The 19,962-nt window shown below is 34.6% G+C and overlaps 2 protein-coding genes and 1 long non-coding RNA gene across 8 annotated transcripts in view; 1 reads left to right on the plus strand and 2 right to left on the minus strand.

Annotated features, from left to right (window-relative positions):
• Positions 1-19,962, minus strand: part of Ppn (proteoglycan-like sulfated glycoprotein papilin) — a 61,390-nt gene that overhangs the window by 22,725 nt on the left and 18,703 nt on the right. For all 6 annotated transcript variants that reach the window (XM_081973911.1, XM_081973907.1, XM_081973909.1 and 3 more), the window contains exon 2: positions 2,025-2,085. In XM_081973911.1, coding sequence (XP_081830037.1) covers positions 2,025-2,085 — 61 coding nt within the window. The remainder of the gene's footprint in view (positions 1-2,024; positions 2,086-19,962) is intronic.
• On the plus strand, positions 3,763-4,664 carry LOC145724806 (uncharacterized). The gene is made up of 3 exons (XR_014177087.1): positions 3,763-3,979; positions 4,045-4,304; positions 4,370-4,664. It is a non-coding gene; the product is annotated as an uncharacterized LOC145724806 (long non-coding RNA).
• Positions 17,534-18,709, minus strand: LOC145725241 (uncharacterized). The gene is made up of 2 exons (XM_081973924.1): positions 17,820-18,709; positions 17,534-17,736 (listed from the first exon to the last, which is right to left on the minus strand). The coding sequence occupies exons 1-2, from the start codon at positions 18,622-18,624 to the stop codon at positions 17,702-17,704; spliced, it is 840 nt and encodes a 279-aa protein (XP_081830050.1). The 5' UTR covers positions 18,625-18,709; the 3' UTR covers positions 17,534-17,701.

Below are 19,962 nucleotides of genomic sequence, written 5' to 3' on the forward strand. Positions count from 1 at the left end.
ATTAACATAAAGCAAAAGGAAAACTTTCTGAAAAAAAACGAGCTGTTATTTAAGGGTCCTTTTGCTGGTTTGTAAAGTGCGTAACGATCTTACCCAGTTTTAAGTTACAAAACGAGGAACGACTAACATCCAACGGCGTTGTACGGGTAGCAACATATCGATAAATCAGAATATCTGGATTACACACTTTTGCGCGATCGTTTATTGAATGATAATTACGATCGTGGGCAAAAACCCATATATCCTGTCCCACAACTCGGACTTAAGTAGTGAGTTATTAACGAAAGCACAGCATGAAAATTGGTGCGGTTGATAGGGCAAACGCGATGCAATGAATCTCACATTTTGTTCGGGCACTTCAAGAACTTGTCGATTTATCTTAATTAATTACCAATCAATGAAGGCAGCCGTAAAGCAAAACAACAGGTAGATCGACCAGATTGTGCCGGTATAAACTTTAATCATTTTCTACTCAACCGGGCAAGCTTCTTTGATTTCTAACTAGAAAAAATTGCATTAGATTTACGGTCTGTTGACTGAACTGCGCTACTGTCCGCGATTTGTAACGATTAATTTCCTATTTACCTGTATTTCTACATGCGTATACATTAAATCACTACCTTGTCACTATTTACAAACCTCTGATATATGAAGAACATCAAACAAAAATATGTAATAAATAACAAATTTGAAGAATTAGTCCATGTTCCTCAAAATGGAGGTGTAAAAAGGGTCTTGTAAACACTAAGCCACGAGTTTGGTCACCAAATTTGTTTTGCTTATATACGGCTTCTATAGTCCAGAGAAAAAAGAAAATTTGCGATAAAATCACAATTTTCCCATAAAAATTTAAAAATGTACAATGATTTGGTGGAGGAACCACAATTTACCTTACTGCGATGTTGTCAAATATAGGCTTAAATAGCTGATACACTGTTACATAATGAGTTGTACAAGTAACATTGCAGTACAATTAGTTACAATTTATAAAAACAAGTTTTGCCACCTATACTAATCGGATATTTAGGCTACCAAACACATTTTTATGAATAAAAACAATAAAAATCAGTTGAAGTATTAAATATTAATAACGAAAAAAAAGCGTCTGGCAACGTCGCATAACTCACATAGTATACAGTATGTACGTCAACTTCAGATGTCATTCAATGTTCTTTCAATTATGAGGTTAAAGCATAGTTGCCGCCTATTTGCTTTGTTTACAAGAAGGGTGGATGAATCACCTTTACACTTGGTTAGTCTAGATCAGATATTAATGAATATTTTTTTCCTAAATTTGCAATAAATAAATATTGGCACTTAAACGAATCGGCCACTACGGTTAGCATAGTAGCGGTATGTATTATCATTGTATTATGTAGATCATTTAGCAACATCGAACCGACACAGCGCCGAACAGCTGATTTCCTGTCTTCTGAAGTGTGGTTCTTCCACCAAATTATCGTACATTTTAAAGATCATTTTACCGCAATTTTCTGAAGAAAAGAAAAAGTTTTTGGAACTTACTGCTAATTTATATCCTAGAACACATGATTGATTACATATCATCCTAGAATAGATGTTAATTGAACATGTGTTCCAAAAACTTTTTCTCTGTCATAAGTTTTGTTCATCTTCTAATTGCTGATGTTAGTATTATGTACATTCTAACATAAATTTGACTTCACCATGGGTTTGGCTGTCTCCCCCTTGTAAAAAGATAATCGGCAGCATTCATAAGAACAAATTGATTAGCAATCGAAAAATCGAATTTTCGAAATGCGGCCTTTGTGTTTTTCACCTTCTTTTTTGTAACAAACAAGTTGTTTTGAATGTGACAACTAAAGAGGCAAACGTCATATTTATATCGGTTATCCTGCTTGTTCAAAACAGCAACCAGCAACACACTATAGATGATAGTTGACTGCCATCCCTGTCAAAATGCGGAAAAGAACAATGGCGGAAAACTAGAGCTGGGTATGGATTAACGATACTTGTTGCAAATTAATAATGATCATTATACTTACATGCCTACTGAACACGCTATGGAAAAATGTGATGAATATGAGGGCTAGCAGGAGCGGCGACCTGAAACAAAACAACTTCTTTATCGAGAGCCTTCATTCCGTTCGGCAAGCACGCATTAAGGTATTTGGCGAGGCATCCGACAATTAGATAGTCGAAATGCCTCCGTCGATCGGAAAAATGGCGCTAACTGTGCTTTGACGTGGCTAATGCCGGATATAATTAGCGGAGACCGACGGTCGATCTTTTTGGATAAACATGTTGAAGCATTCATGTCGAAGAGTTATCGAGGAGATTGTTAAACAAACATTGTCCGGTTGATTTAATTTAACTCAGCGCGAGCAAATAATGTGCATGCAGCGCTCGTTAATGAGGCTACCTAGACCAGGTGGTGATAAGTCCATCAGCGCAAAAACTTCTCATGCGTTTAAACAAATCATGTTATTTATTTATAATTTAAACGACTTTTCTTAATAATTTATAATAATAATAATAATAATAATAATAATAAATCATTTATTTCTCCAATTAAGCATGCAAAACATGCAACTGAGGAAAACGTCAATACATTTAGAAGAATCATCAAATAATGCGACTACATAAATTACGTTACATCTAAAAACTCTTCCACACTGTAACAGTTTCTCTCAAGTAAGAGCCGCTTTAATCTAGACTTAAACACATTGACGTTAGGTGAATTTTTAATGGAATCGTCAATGCGGTTATAAAACTTACATCCGTTAAAGAAAATGCCTTTCTGGTATAACCCAGTTCTGTGATAATTCGGCAGCAACTGGTCCTTATTACGTGTATTGTGTGAATGCGATGTACGATAAGTTTCAAACTTGGTTTTATTTTTGAACACGAAAACACATACTTGATAAATATAAACAGAAGACAAAGGAAGAATTCCAAGTTTTTTAAACATAGGTCTACAGGACTGACGTGGACCTATCCCAGTCATTATCCTGATGGCGTACTTCTGAACTAAAAATATTCGCGACACATGAGCACTGAGACCCCAGTTTAGTATGCCATAACGCAGGTGTGAATGAAAGTTTGCATAATACAGAGATAGGAGCACATCAATTTTAAAGTGATTGGCCATAAATTTAAGAGCATAACAGCTTTTGCGCAGCCTACCACTGAGTATATTTATATGATCCTGCCAATTCATGCCACAATCAAAAGTAATGCCCAACATCTTCGAAGTAGAGCAAGAAGATAAAGCATTATCCTTTCCCTCGAAAATACCAATTTCTCCAAGTGAGCTTCTGTTATTAGAAAAATGAACAAAATTAGTTTTTTCTAATTTTGGCATATAAAGTGACACTTTTCAAAACTGATTAGAGTGACAAAACGTTTTACTTTATGTAACTAGTTACATAAAGTATCACTTTATGTAACTAGTTATGAAAGGTTCATTTCATCACTCCCTGTTTTTATGCATTTCCGTAGAAACATATGGGCGACATCCATCATAACATGTCGTTGTCACTGTTTATACGAGGTGCTAGGAAAGTGAATATTTGTGTTAAATCACTTTAAAAGATGGTTTTTACCGCTTTTTGGTCAAAATTAAAAAAAATTATGTATGCAACACGTTTCGAAAATGTCTTATTGTGTAACTCATTCAAATTGTAGGACCTCGCTGCGCTCGCCCTACAAACATTCATTCGTTACACAAAATCGATCTTTTCGTAACTGGTTACATAAATAGCTATTATTTATATTCAACTTTAAGTGATTTTTTTGGGACCATAAACAAATTCGATCGTAAATTATTTCTGTTTTCTTAATTACAGCGTCAGTACTCCGATCAATTATCAGAATATTTGTGTCATCTGCATATGCTGTGACCCGTACATCAGAAGCACCCTGCTCAATAAAGTTTAATAAATCATTAGCAAAGACCAAGAAGAGAAAAGGTCCAATAATAGACCCTTGTGGAACACCGGTAGGCAAAAATGAGCATTTACTCTGTTTATTATTAATGGTAACATATTGTCGTCTGCTGCACAGATAAGAGGAAATTAGGTCAAAGCTTTTACCACGAAAACCACATCTGTGCAACTTTGCAAGTAATATATCATGGTTTACCAGGTCGAAAGCTCGCGAGAAGTCCACAAAAAGGCCAACAACCGACAGGTTTTTGTCCAGAGCATCAACTATTCGAATTTGAAAATCGCATAGTGCAGACTCAGTACTTTTAGACTGTGTAAATCCATGCTGAGAGGCGTGGAAAAAATTATATTTCTGCAAGAAAGATAACATTTGATTTCGTAAGTTAAGTTCAAAAATTTTAGAAACACATGATAACAAACTAATTGCTCTGTAATTTGAATAGTCATTGGGATCACCCTTCTTGAAAAGTGGAATAACAATTGCGAGCTTTAGACAATCAGGAAATTGACCTTTTGCCACTGAAAGATTAATTACAAAAGTAAGTACATCACACAATAAAAGCTTACAGCGCTTAATTAAGTTATTTGAAATTCCGTCAAAACCGGCTGAGTTGGAACTCTTCAACGCAGTGATAAGGTCCAAAACATCCAGCGTACAAATGGGAGATAGAAAACAAGTATTCTGATTCAAAGTAGTGCATGCTTCTATAAATTTGTAATCGATAGTGTCTTGATTTGCCGAAATTGTAGAAAAGTGACAATTAAAATTTTCAGCCACACTCTCGTCAGACAACTGTACCCCATTATTACAAATTTTAATTTTACTTACGTGATTTTCCTTTTTGACCTCTCTGATAAAATTCCACATTGACTTCGACTTATTACTAGATTTGAGTATTCTTCCGTCGTATTCACCTCTAACATGCTCCCTTAACCTTTCTCTGTATATCTTTGTGCTTATGTTAACAATTTCCTTATATCTGGAATCAACCCTACAAAGATCATTGTATAATGTTATCATTTTTTTTAATTGTTGCAATTCCGGGGGCAGAACACGAATCTTTGACTTAACGGGTTTTTTTGTGAGGCGTTGTTTGCTCAGCGGAAAACACTGTTCAAACTGATTAGAGAGTATCCTAAAAAGGGCTTGGCAGGCGCTATCAGGGCAGCTCTGAGAATAAACGTCGGCCCAATCTTCGGTTTTGATAAACTCCACAAATCTATTTATATTGTTTCTGCAAAAATTCCTTCTCACCGCGTACTGCGTCTCAGATTTCGGGGAAAAAAGTATATTATCAACATCAACCACCAGAACCTGCGCGTAATGATCGCTCAACCCTAAGTCCACCACCAGGGACGAATGCAAAAGGGGGGCGCTAACTAAAAAATTATCAATAGCTAAAGTACAACAAATTTCTTAGTATAATAAAATTTTGGAAAAATAAAAATATATTGGTAAACCCACTAATATTGTTATGTTTGAGATAATTAATGAAAATCCTCCCTGATAAAAGACTTATTCTTTAGAAGCTTATTAGCTACAATATTTGACCAATTTAGTCCAATTTTCACAATAATTAAACATTCTACTAAAAAATCTTAATTTTATGTTAATGAAATGAATGACACGTGCACATTTAAACCACTTTATGAAAAAACTGAATCCAAGGCTTATCGCATTATTCATTTGAATCCAAGGCTTATCGCATTAAAACAGTCGAACATTTACGCAAGGTGACACGCAATGTGTACCTACCAAAACCATCTCTTTCAATTTTGGGGCTCCTGTTCCGTTTCATAAGGATTCGTCGCGTATGTCCCCAGACAAGGTTTTCGGTTTGATGGACCTTATCGACTGAAATCTCCAATTATGTATTTATTGTCCCAGCTAAACTCGTAACGTGATGTGTATTGAGAAAATTTAAATGACAAAAGAGCTTTAAAAAGTTTGAGATTACTTATCACGACATGAAAAATATAATAAACCTAATTGCAGATTAACGGGTAATTAATTTTGAAAGTCACCACCCAATAGTTAAAACGACAGTTTAAGAATGAACGAACAGCAACTAATATTATAAGTAATTTAAGTTACATGCAAGTAAAGTAAAAAAAAACATAAAGTAATAGAGTACATGTAGTAAGGAGAATATGGGGCTTTAATAAAAACGTCAATGTCACAGGAATAATAATCTTGATGATTTAGATATAGCTGAACGAAATTAAGCATTAGGAAACTGCAATAATTGATCAATTTTCAATTAAAACTAATATTATGACAGTTGACTGACTATCACAAAACACACTTTTGTGTTGAGACGTCACTTATAGTTCTTTATTTTCTTTAGAACATCCAAAGAAAATCCTATAACATGATAGATTAGAACAGTGGCCGCATTCGTTTTCACGCTACATGGAGCGAGTAGAGCAAATGTAACGTCACAATTACGTAATTTGATAGTTGGTCCAATTATGGTTTTGTCAAATTACGTCATCATGACGTCAGATTCGCTCCGCAGAATGCGGCCACTAAGAAGACAATACAAAACTCTTGCACTAAATTGTCAAAGACATAAATCGTCCATCAAATTATCTCAAAAAGCAGTTTGTACAGCTTCTCACATAAAAAAGGCGAAAACGCGTGCCATTACATTTTTTTACCATTTTTTCTATCACTATACACTTAATATACGTATAAACATAATTGGTAAAGGCAATTAATTAATTAACCAGACATTCATGTAATCTCAAATTTATGTTTTTACCTCCCATTTATCTTTAAGGCGACAAGAGCTGTCGCACAAACGCAAATTGCTCTCTTAAATAGAAGAAGACCAATTTATCGCGACTTCTAATAACGAATTTGTCGCTCGCCAATTTACCGGATTAATTACAGTTTATGACGCCGGATTAACACGATTATGATTGGCTTAACAGCGTTGCCTGGGTGCATTGAAAAAAAAACAATTCCGACGTACCTGCGGTAATCCGCAATCCTTTTCACAGGACTGGAGTACGTTGAAGAGGTACGAAAGCTCGTTTACATACCCCTTATTGGATTTGTACACACCTGAGCCGGTATATCTCAAACGTCCTGATGATGTTTAGTTTGTTACACCATTAAAGTATCTTGACAAACTAGTGAACTACAAATAATGAATTAATAATTACATTGCTAGTTATGTAAGAAACGTTTGTACTCATAAATGCAAAGGTTTATGTACAGCACAGTGAAATAAAAGATTAAAGGAAAAAAAACATTATAAATTAAAACGTTTATTTAGTTTTAATTTGTTTAGTAAATGGTAAATGAATAAAACCTAACTTTCTTATAAAAGCTTAATAATAAAAAATCATAAAGTCAGAGTGTATAACGTCATAATTCAAACGGTCCAGATATCTCATACGCTTTAAATAGTGTGGGTACTTTGTGATTGGTCAAAAAAGCAGCTTTTGAGAAATAATCTCCGCCCAATAAACAGAGAAATATGTCCAGTTATTGGCCATTAGCCAGAAAATGTCAATGTCACTTGAGCATTCAACCAATAATAGCCAAAATTTTTTGATTTTCAGTTGGAAACCAGTTTGGAATTGCAAACAGACCTATTAGTTGCAAAATTTGCAAAATGTCAAAGTATGGTAAGTGAATGAGTTATTTTGATGTCAACTGTCATATATATGACATGATAACGTATCTCTCCTATGACAGTTTAGTTTAACTGCAACTTCTAGTTAAACTTTGCCATATGAAATGCATTGTTGTCAAAGTGTCGCTTCTGTGTTGAACCACTGTTGTACAACATTTGTTCTTGCATAGTTTAGTGAATAATTCTTGAAACGTTGATGGTATTGGGATGTCAATGAATCACCTATCTGTGATGTTCTTTCCAGATAATTAAAATTGAATGTGGTTGTAGTTCACCAGCCAAAGTTTGATTGGAACTTTCCGTTTCCGCCTTTGTTTACCACCAAGTGTTGCAAGCTTTCCAGTTTGGTGCAGAAAAATCCTTTAATTTCACGAAAGTCTCGGTATTACAACACTAATCAATAAACTTTTGGACTTTTTATTTCCTCCTAACCTTAAAATTATTTGATCGTCAAATCACACAAGTAAATCAACGAATTGTCGAGACTAGTTGGAGCAACCGATGATGCCCCGACCGAAAACCTGCCAGGTGAATGGATCCGTTTTCAACTGCGGTTCGTCGTGTAAACGGTGACGTCAACCTTAAGCTTCTGCACTCCTGATCGTGGTAACCTAACGTTAAAAGCGAATCCTAAAAGGTGCTAATGGGTAAAATGAGTTTTAGGGGTTACATAACCACCGAGGTTAAGGACAAGGACTCCGACCGGTTGTTAAACCGTGAAAAGGAAATTTGGTCTCAGAATTATGCGACAATGACCCTCTGTTACAGTTGGTTTGTTGTCAAACAAAAGTTTATTAGTAATTTTGAAGTAAATATCAGAAATAGTATGAATGGACTGGGACAATTCAGGTTAAGTTTAAATCTATTGTTATTATAGTATGTCCTATTATCTACTTAAATAAGTTATTATTACTCTACTTAAGCTCGGTTCTCATGTATACGGAATTATAAAGGAGCGCGGGGTGCGGAATGAATGCTTTTTACGCACGGAAAACTCCTTGTCGTTCACATGTGCCGAGTGACACAGCTGCGGAATGGTTGACGGAATAGTGTTAATACAAGTGGGTTTTACAGGCGATTTTGTCCTTGACTGTCCTTTCAAACTGTGTTTCTAGCAGTTCAAATTTTGACACTGTTTTTCTGACTATACTCGATTTTTTAGTGTTTTTTTAGACCATTGGATAGGAAATTTAATGAGGATTCCAAAAATGTACTTAAAACTGTCAGTTTCACACCACAAATGGGTTTTACAGGCGATTTTGTCCTTGACTGTCCTTTCAAACTGTGTTTCTGTTAGTTCAAACTTTGACACTGTTTTTCTCTCTGACTGTACTCAATTTGGTAGTGTTTTTTTAGGTTAGTAGATAGGAAATTTAATGAGGATTCCAAAAATGTGCTTAAAACTGTCATTTTCTCACTCGAAGTGAGTTTAACAGACGATTTTGTCGCTGACTGTGTTTTCAAACTTTGGCAGCACTTTTCTCCCTGACTGTACCGAATTTAGTGATTTTTTTTAGGCTATTGGATAGGAAATTTAATGAGGATTTCAAAAATGTGCTTAAAACTGTCATTTTCACACTACAAGTGGGTTTTACAGGCGATTTTGTCCTTGACTGTCCTTTCAAACTATGTTTCTGTTAGTTCAAACTTTGACACTGTTTTTCTTTCTCTGACTGTACTCAATTTGGTAGTGTTTTTTTAGGTTAGTGGATAGGAAATTTAATGAGGATTCCAAAAATGTGCTTAAAACGGTCATTTTTTCACTCCAAGTGGGTTTTACAGGCGATTTTGTCCTTGACTGTCCTTTCAAACTATGTTTCTGTTAGTTCAAATTTTGACACTGTTTTTCTCTCTGACTGTACTCAATTTGGTAGTGTTTTTTTAGGTTAGTGGATAGGAAATTTAATGAGGATTCCAAAAATGTACTTAAAACTGTCATTTTCACACCACAAATGGGTTTACAGGCGATTTTGTCCTTGACTGTCCTTTCAAACTATGTTTCTGTTAGTTCAAATTTTGACACTGTTTTTCTTTCTGACTTTACTCAATTTGGTAGTGTTTTCTTAGGTTAGTGGATAGGGAATTTAATGAGGATTCCAAAAATGTGCTTAAAACGGTCATTTTTTCACTTCAAGTGGGTTTTACAGGTGATTTTGTCCTTGACTGTCCTTTCAAACTATGTTTCTGTTAGTTCAAATTTTGACACTGTTTTTCTCTCTGACTGTACTCAATTTGGTAATGTTTTTTTAGGTTAGTGGATAGGAAATTTAATGAGGATTCCAAAAATGTACTTAAAACTGTCATTTTCACACCACAAATGGGTTTTACAGGCGATTTTGTCCTTGACTGTTCTTTCAAACTATGTTTCTGTTAGTTCAAATTTTGACACTGTTTTTCTCTCTGACTTTACTCAATTTGGTAGTGTATTTTTAGGTTAGTGGATAGGAAATTTAATGAGGATTCCAAAAATGTGCTTAAAACGGTCATTTTTTCACTCCAAGTGGGTTTTACAGGCGATTTTGTCCTTGACTGTCCTTTCAAACTATGTTTCTGTTAGTTCAAATTTTGACACTGTTTTTCTCTCTGACTGTACTCAATTTGGTAGTGTTTTTTTAGGTTAGTGGATAGGAAATTTAATGAGGATTCCAAAAATGTACTTAAAACTGTCATTTTCACACCACAAATGGGTTTTACAGGCGATTTTGTCCTTGACTGTTCTTTCAAACTATGTTTCTGTTAGTTCAAATTTTGACACTGTTTTTCTCTCTGACTTTACTCAATTTGGTAGTGTATTTTTAGGTTAGTGGATAGGAAATTTAATGAGGATTCCAAAAATGTGCTTAAAACTGTCATTTTCACACCACAAATGGGTTTTACAGGCGATTTTGTCCTTGACTGTCAAACACAGCGAATGTTCCGGATTCATGTGAACCAAGCTTTACATAACTGAGAGTTATATGATACATCTTAGTGTATTTTATATTTTTTAAAATCCAAATATAATAATAATAGTTCTTAGTCAGGTAATGTTTTATTATTTGCCAACATTAGTACGTCGCATCAAAAAATTAAGTGTAATGACAAAGTATACAACTATAAAAAATAAAGGTTAGGTTAGGTTAAGGTTTATAAAGCTATGAGTCCACTAAGGAATGATACATTTGTATTGAAACAATCTTGTACAAGACGCTATACTCCTACTTGTACTACAAGGCAAAACATGTTTCACAACAGGAAAATGAGTTTCCAGCGTCTTGTACAACATTGTTGTGAGGTTTGACTGCACAATCTCAATTATTTTAGAGTTTAAACTCCAGATTAACGGAACTCTAATCTGATAACTTTCAGACTCACGTTACTAGATCGGACAGTATAGCGAAAGTACTCTTTACTATATTGTGCTAGGTTTGTTCGCAGAGAGAATCCCGTGCAGTCATTGGCTACAAGTCAGGAAATGTCATTGCCACGTGACAGTTCAACCAATTACAACCGATATCTCATCGATTTTGGGTTGAAAACTAGTTTGAAACTGCCTCAGCAAACAGCCCTAGTAACGTTTAACCGGAACCTAAAAAATTGATCTTGGTGCATTTTAGGAGTTTTTAGGTGATTGACATTCCGTGATTAAATTAATTGTTTCTACATGATTTTTTATTTAATAGTATACAGGGTGATACAAATTCGAGGTATTAGCATTCCTATGTCAGAAACTATAGTTTTAATTGCTAAATGATTTGGTAAAACAAACTTCAAAAAATTTGAATTACCTACATCCAGAGATATCCGACAAAATTTTTCCAAAATTCAAATTTTTTGTACCACTTTATCATTGATGAGAAATTTGACTTTTTCGGTTTTTGTCGGATATCTCCGGAAGTAATAAAAATGTTTTGGATTTTTTTTACCAAATTATTTAGCAATAAAATGCTCAATTTAACTATAGCCTATCAACTATAGTTTCTGAGATAGCAATGCTAATATGCATCGAATTTGTAACACCCTGTATTATTCAACATTCTTTTTATGAGAGCCGGACATAGGAGACATTTTGTAAAGCCATTTACCGACCTATTGTTAGAGAGAGATATATTTCATTGGTTGAATTCTCATGTGACTGTATCTTCTGGTCAATGGCTGTACATGTATTTCTTTAACTACTATGAGCTACGAGTAATTGGAGATTTTTTGAGCAAACAAACCTAGTAGTTGGTAGTGAACAAAAATTATTAAGTTCACACAAACTGTTAACTAAATAAACCAAAGAATACATTTTAAAACATTTTAAATGAATTTAAAATAAACAGAACTCTGGCAACAATGTACACTAAATGCTTACCTCTTTCAAAAATCACGTAGGTCGATTTGGGTCGATAGATAGACGGTCAACTTCGAAGGGTTTAAAGTATATAATCGGACTCGTTTCCTGAACCGAAGATACTTATCGAACAATTATCTCCCCGTATAAACTTGATTAATGTTTATTTAGGTCGCGGTCAAGACGAAATCGTGGTATCATGTCGCGTCCGATTACCATCAAAGGTCTTAAAGGGGCGTCAATACTGTAACTTCTTTTTCTCTGAGAAAGTTTGGCAACATTGCAACCGGACAAATTACCAAAAAATGTGAGTGCACTCGCCGCTTTCTTCTCGACAAATCATCGGGACTTAATCACCCATAAAATAAACTTCAAACACGCAACTAATGAGCGCTGAAGTGGTCCGGGCAATCAATCAAGCCACTCAACAAGCATAAAGATAATCTCAAAAAAAAGTTTTTTTTAATGGTACAAGTTCCGGCGTTTAGTTTTGGCTTTGTGCAGTCACGGAGTCACGTTCCGATTGGTCAACACTCGTTTGAGTGCGTTTACTTTTGTACTAGTTGAGTACCACCGCTGAAACGTTATACAATTTATGACTCTGTGGAGATAACCGATTAAAAAACAATAAACAAAACGCTCAACAATGGTTCGGTTGTGTAAGGTCAGTGGCGTCACTTGCCTCGTTATAGTTGTTTCAAGATTAGATGAATCAAGTCATTCATTGATTTCTCGGCAAAAGCAAATAGTGTTTTAGGTTAGGTTTTGTTTATATCCCGAGACGTTCAAGTTTTATCGGGTAAACTGTGAATAGGTGATTTTTTGCAAAATTTTGCTTGGAAAATGATTGAGACTAAATAATTCGACGATAAAACCCTGAGACCGCAGGTCGAAGGATTTTTTCCAAAGAATTATTTAGTCGAAACCATTTGCCTAAAAGAAAAATTTTGCAAAAAACCTACCAATGCACATTTTACGTGATAAAACGTGAACGCCGAGGGGTATATGTCAAGATTATTTCCTGAAAACTCACATTTTAGTTTATTAACAAGAAAACACCTTAGTTAGAACACAAATACTAAACTAAACGCGATAAAATTAATGATAATATTGAACTCACCCCAGCAGACGACAGATTTTCGTTCAGCCATGTATATTTTTGTTTACATTTTAGATTGACAATCAGACGTCATAATATTTTAATTTATGTAATTTTTTAATGGAAACTACGTTATAGTGATTTATTAATTGTTAATATTGAAGAAAATAGCTTAAATTTTATATGTGTCTAAATCCCGTTTCGTTTAATATCAAATGTTCTTCAAAAAAACGTATTCGAAAAAGGTAGGAGGTGTTTATTCAGTGTAAAATTTTAGCAACTAGGGATTTATTCAGTATATAACGGCTCTCATTGGTCGAACTAGAAAGGTTCATTGAATTTTATTGGCTGCTAGTACAATGAGGGAAATAATCGTTTAAAAAACTAAAAACCACTCAAGCCACTACTACTTTAGTACTTTGGTACCATTTCGTTAATATTTTTGTTGATATTTACTAAGTTTGTGGTACATGGTGTTACTGATTGAAACATGAGGTATTATTGTACACCTCTGTCTTGCTAACAGAACAAGTTTCAACGTCCTAAACTGTAAATGGAACGTCCTTTACTACAATACCGGGTGTCCAAAAAGTCTGGAATATTGCAAATATCTCGAAAACTGCTGATTTTATTTTTCTCAAAGTTTGCATATTATTATAGTAATTAAGATACCAAGGGGATATAAGGACAATAATGCATTAGGTCGATAGGTCAGAACACGAGGCCATTAGGAAAAATAACGCCCTTGGGCAGTATTTCTTAGATAATTGACCTTAATAGATGTCATTATTGATAGAAATAATAGCCCTGTCGGACATTAAAGTAAATAAAAGCGCATGACGTGAGGGTGAAACGAGATTTTCAAGTATACAGGGTCAGTCACAAAGTATATCAACTTTCTTAATTCAAACCTAACCCCCTGTATTGTGTGTCCCAAATTAGTCGGTCAAATGGGGAAAGTTTTAGAGAATTTCATGTAAAACTTAATTTACGGTTTCCAAATGTCTTTCTCCATTTTCCGGAAAATTTAGAAAACTTTAGAGGCTGCATTTTAAACAATTGCTTACAGCTCTTTAACAAAGCCAAAGAGAGTTTTGAAACTAAGACATTATTAAGGCACTTTTTTAGTTATTAGAAAAAATCTATCGTCATTTGTTTCTGAGATATGGATGACAACTTTGTAAATTCTTATGGCCGCCATCTTGAATTTTTGCATTTTTTGAAATCCCTTAAAAATATAACAGTTTTTTGTTTTTTGTATAATGTCAGTCAAATTTTACATTTTTCTGTACACAAAAATCAAGTAATGGAGTCAATAAATAGAACATTTTTGTTCCGATTTTGTAAATTATAAAAATTAGTAGCACACTGATTGTCAATTGTTTTTCATAATGGCGGCGACATTTTCTAAGGCCAACTTTAAAAAACGTTTTTCTGACCTTTAGAAACTAAATAATACCATCATCAAGTACATCATTGAAAAGGAATTTTTAAGCGCTTTCTAAAAATGCAAAAATTTATTTATTTATTTTTTTCTCTCTTTGGCTTTGTTAAAAAGCTGTAAGCAATTGTTTAAAATGCAGCCTCTGACGTTTTCCCAATTTTCCGGAAAACGGAGAAAGATAATTTAATTTTGAAACAGGAAATAAGTTTAGCATAAAATTCTCTAAAACTTTCCCCATTTAACCGACTCTGTAGCTCTTCCGGTTACCGAGATTCCAATACATGTAGAATCAATTTGGGCACACATTACTTCAGATTTTAAGAGACCAATTCAACAATATACACACTTTTACAAGTTTACAGTCAAAAACACCATTTAATGCAGTACGAAAATTTGATTAATTTTAGAACACAGAAAAAATAGATAACAATTTAACATCATATTGAGGTTACATCTATTATTGTTACTGCTACCATTGTTAAAGGTGGATAAACCTTTCAAGATGAGTTATGAATAGTTAAATTAGCAAATAGGTACATAGGAACTTACTTATTAGAATGTTTTTTATATCATTCATTCAAATAAAGTTATAAAATCGTGTATAGTTAATTGGTTTTAAAATCTGAATATACAGGGTGTTAGGTGTGAATTAAGAAAGTTGGTATACTTTGCATGGTTGGTATTGTATTGGTTGACCCTAGTATACTTGCAAACCTCACCTTCACGTTACGCGCTCTTATTTACTATAACAATAAGTAGAATTAGAGAAAAAATACATACCATAGAGACCCTCCAATTGGGTTGAAGGGATTTACGAGGTGCTGGAGTTTTGAAAATATGACAGTTATTGTCAATTGTACCACGTATATTACACGTAGTGATTCTTGAGCATATAGTAGGGTGTCAGAGATAAGTTGCCTTATAGCAAGAATTCCTTCAAAGTGTAGGATTGGATTGGTTTGTGAAAAAGGGTAAAACATAGATAGGTTGCAAATAGCAGGAGTACCTACCTTTCAAAGTGAAGTATTTGGGGTTTGTTTTGGTTGACTTATTACGGGGTTGAGACCTTGTTTTAAAGAAATATTTGCAATATTCCAGACTTTTTGATGGTGCTGTGGTGGGTCCAAGACCACCTCAACGACCGTAATAACTTTTCATGACCGACGTTTTTCTGTCAGTACATTTATTCAATATTTGAACAAGTTAATGACGTAATGACACCAAAAAAGAGATACGATAACCGGAAACAAGAAAAGTGCATCTCTTCTCGAGTTTCGAGTGGTAAAGTGGGTACCGTTAAAGGTAAAGGCACACACAACGTAACAAATTGCGCCTCGTTCATTGATACTTATCGCACGTACGTTTAAAGAGGCCCATTTGCATGTTTGATTGAAAGATATTTATTCTGATCACGTAGCTGACATTTTCGAATCTAGTTTTAACCATGAGATTTCGCCCAAAAATGGTTTCAGACATTGTTGTCTGGTTGACGTAAGTAAATAATATTAATTTGGTTTAGTGAACGTGTTTTTTTTCTTGTTATCGTTAACCAAAAATTTTACAGTCTCCTGAGAACCCTTTCATCGCATAAGCGAGGCCGTACCTATGTAATTTCAAATTGGATGCGCCTGAGTGAAAATTTTATGGACGGTCTTTTTGATTGTAACTTTCAGACAGATAAAATCAGTTAACCATGTGAAATAAAAGTGTCAACCTAACGCGATTTCACAGAAAAGCAATTAGTTGGAGATAGCCCATATAAGTTACACAGATAAATCTGTATGCAAATCAGTCGTAAACGTCTTGCTGAGTTTTTACTTTGATGAACAGATGAATATCCATTAGCAGTCTAATGGTAATTGGTTTTTAATGGAAGTGCGGAATTTAGATAGTTTAGTGTCAATTTCTAGTCAAAGCTACATGTATTATATTCATAGGCATGTTTGCAATACCCCAATGCAGTGAAAAACATGTAAAATCAAAAGAATTTCCTCATGAGAACATGTTTTTTTGTACAATCGCAGTGAAAGACCAGTTTATATTAAAAATGGTCATATGGAGCACCTGTCAAATGAATAACACTTCTATTGGCATGTTTTTTGTAAAACTTTGGTACAATAGGTCTGTTTGCAGAGAGAATCTCCAACTAGTAATCAGAGCAATAGATACATCCATTGGCCACAAGTCAGAAAACGTCATAGTTGTTTAAAAATACAAAAATCGATCGTGTCACGTAAAAACCTGTCTCTCAAATGTCATGAATAGATGCATTAAACCACCGCCCTCTGTACAAGACAGCCAAGAAGGTGCATGCCAAAAATTCCAATATGGCCGAAATAGTGGTTGACAGTTTGCATTTGTTTGTATCGTGGAAATTGAGTTTTTCGATGATTAAATAAATTTTTATGGTTTAAAATCAAGACTTGGGATTACTTGCCAAAGTAATTTTTGTTTGCTATTATTTATTGTTGTTTATATGGTTATTGTTCTAGTGAAAGTGTAGTTTGTGTTCATTTTATTGTGTTATCACTATTGTTATTGTTTCAATAACTTACTATTAACCTTCATTGTTCTATAATTTGTTGTTGGTTTTTTAACTTAAATTCTATTGCCTCTACAATATGCCGTCCACTTGTTGTTTGCCAAATTGTAAAAGCAATTTGGTGAAAGGCCCAAAAGTGTCAGTCTTTTACTTTCCAAAAGACCCTGCTCGAACCCAACAGTGGTTGAAAGCTTTGAACTGGAATGATTTTACTCCAACACAATACTCAGTGGTAAGTACAATATGCTTTCTCATTCAGTAAACTTATTGCCTCTTACATGCATAGGTATGTGAGTTACATTTTGAGGCCGCCTGCATTTTGAGAGCAACAAAGGTTTACTCTCAAGAAACAGGACAGCTTTTAGAAGTTCCATTGGCACATTTACATTTTAAAAGAAAGGTCTTGGTAATAATATAAAACCCATTTACCAGTTTTGCTTACCTAGCTTCAAGGATTTCCAAATTTTCTTTGATTGAGCAGGTTTTACATAGTTTGTTGTACTTTCCAGGACAAAGGGTTCTAACCAAACTTGCTTTGGCTGGACTTTATATGGTATAAAAAGCCATATCTATACATATCTGGATCAGGAATGAAGCGTTCTTTGATTTTTCACTCACAACTTCTAATCAACTACACGAAAAAATAAAAAAAAACATATTTTCTACTGCATCTGCATAGGTTTGTGTACAAAACGAAAACCGCTAACGCCGCCATTAAAAGTGACATTCTAGGCTTTCTTGTACAGAGGGCGGTGATTAAACACTAAAAAATAACATGATTTATTTAAACTTTAAACTATGAACATTTCAGTGGAATGTGTACTTATTGACGATAAGATTGATTACCTATGATCACATAAGGAAAACTGATTCCATCTCCAGTGACCACATTGTAAGTCTCATAGTCCGGAATGTGGTTGAAATACTTGATAATGTACTCCTTGTGGTAATTCACGTTGTTGGTAAACAATCCCGGATCTTGTATAAACTTGGTGGTGCTGATCGGCAAATAGCTGCTTCGCATCACCTCTTCAAATTTCCCCATTTTATTGTAACTTTCTGCAGCATCCAGAATAGGTTTTTCATTTTCGAACAACTGGCGATCTTCCTCGGTGAGACCAAAAATGTTCGCGTGGGTTATGGCGTTTTGTGTAGCAGATGTTATGGTGCACGGTTTTGATGAATCTAAATCAGTTGATTCATACGTTCTAGGTTGTTGATTGCAGTTTTGACCAAAATCCTGGTAGAATTCCATGCAACTGTTCTTACGGATCGAAGAACGCGGCAACATCTGATACGATCTGTCTCGTAGCGTTGATTTAATCGCTTTTCTCACTCGGGCATCTTTCGGATTGTAAACGTACCCTGGATATTTACGTTTGTGCTCCAGGTCGATATCCTTGGCTCTTTGAAAGTAGAAATTTCGTTCCACTAGGTTCAGTTCTTTCCACGTTTGTCCGAGACGTCTGCTTATCTGTTTGTTCGATTCAGCCGGATAGAGATGAGCCATAGTTTTGCGGTGATCGTTGGCGAATAGCATAAAGGCGTTAGGGGGCCGTGGTATTTTCGGATGAGTCACAACAGGATCCACAGTAGGAACACAGTCTTGCAAAAGACAGTTTTCATTATTTGAATTCATGCAATAATCCATTGATCAATAATGGGTGGAATAGTGGAAAAGTTGCAGGATTGTTGTTGATTGAAGCAATTGTTTGTGGTCGTTGCCCTAAACAACCATGATGATATTGGCCATATTGGTTTTTATGGGCAAGAATTTTACATTAGTTAATTAATAGTTATTTAAACAACGAGTGTATTAATGAAATCGATTAATAATCGAAATCACTGCGTTCATGCGTTTATAAAATTGAAAAAAACTAATTAACTAAACACGGCAAACCGAAATCACAGGCACCCTTGACAATGACAGTGACAGTTAGTTCTGTCGGTAATGATGGATGTCAACTATAGAATGTGTGTATTTCTCTCTGTTTCATACAAATAAAAAAGGATATAGTGCTATGAGCATTAGAGAGGTTATGCACAATAATTGAAAAATCATGCATTCGTTATCGGCCATTAAAAAAGGCTGTTAATACACGGTGGACGGAAAACTAGTTTAAGCTAACTTACCCATTAATGGTCTCTAATGAGTCTGCACCTGATCACATTCAAATATGAACTGAGCATATGTTGTACTTACATTCAACTTGACAAGTGGTAGAGAAATAGACCTTTATTTCAATAAAAGTAGTGATCAGAATTTTGACAGTTATCACGTGACATTTTACGTAAATAACATTTAAGAGACAGGTGATAACCATCCCATATTACTAACCGGAGGTAGGCGTTTCAAATTGTATTCGATGGTTATTGGACAGTTAATAAAACGCATTATTAACAATCAGCAGTAAGTAAAAAAAGTTAACAGTTGCTGTAAACAAGAATGAAATATAATTTAAAGCTAACAAAACATAGTTTTCAGTAAACGTCAAACCTTAATGAAGCTGTCAGAGTCAAAAACAACAAAATGACGTATGTCTGACATTACAGGCTCAGTTTTGGATCGCAGCGCCAATTGAACTAAAATCGGGCAACCCATTCCTAACCTAATTATAAATAATGTGATACTGTCACTTCATATTTATGAAACCAGTGCTAAATTCCTAACCAAAATCAACGTAAACAAACGGAGAAATGACAGCTGGAATGCCCGAAAGTGTTTTCAAAACTGATCACCAGAGGGAGTATCTTTTATCTTGAAACGCCACTAGCTGTCAAAGTAGGTCAGACCCTCCTGCTTATACCAGACCAACTGACAGATGTCACTTGTTCACCATCTTTATTGTTTGTACTCGTTCTTTTCCGTTTACCGTTGATTTGATAATTTTAAATTTTCCACACCTGCATTTAGGGTCAACTACCAAACCGTATAGTGGAATTGACATTAAAAGTAAACGAGACTTCACTCATCGATTCTTCCGTTTAC

Source organism: Ips typographus, linkage group LG2 (genome assembly GCF_016097725.1).
Source record: "Ips typographus isolate SLU linkage group LG2, UJ_Ityp_2.0, whole genome shotgun sequence".
Lineage (NCBI taxonomy): Eukaryota > Metazoa > Arthropoda > Insecta > Coleoptera > Curculionidae > Ips > Ips typographus.

Excerpts from the sequence above, each read along its gene's own strand:
- LOC145725241 (XM_081973924.1), bottom strand. The coding sequence starts at position 18,624 with ATGGATTATTGCATGAATTCAAATAATGAAAACTGTCTTTTGCAAGAC. Across the intron at positions 17,737-17,819 it reads TTTTCCTTATGTGATCATAG|TGTTTAATCACCGCCCTCTG; the intron begins GTAATCAATCTT and ends GTTATTTTTTAG.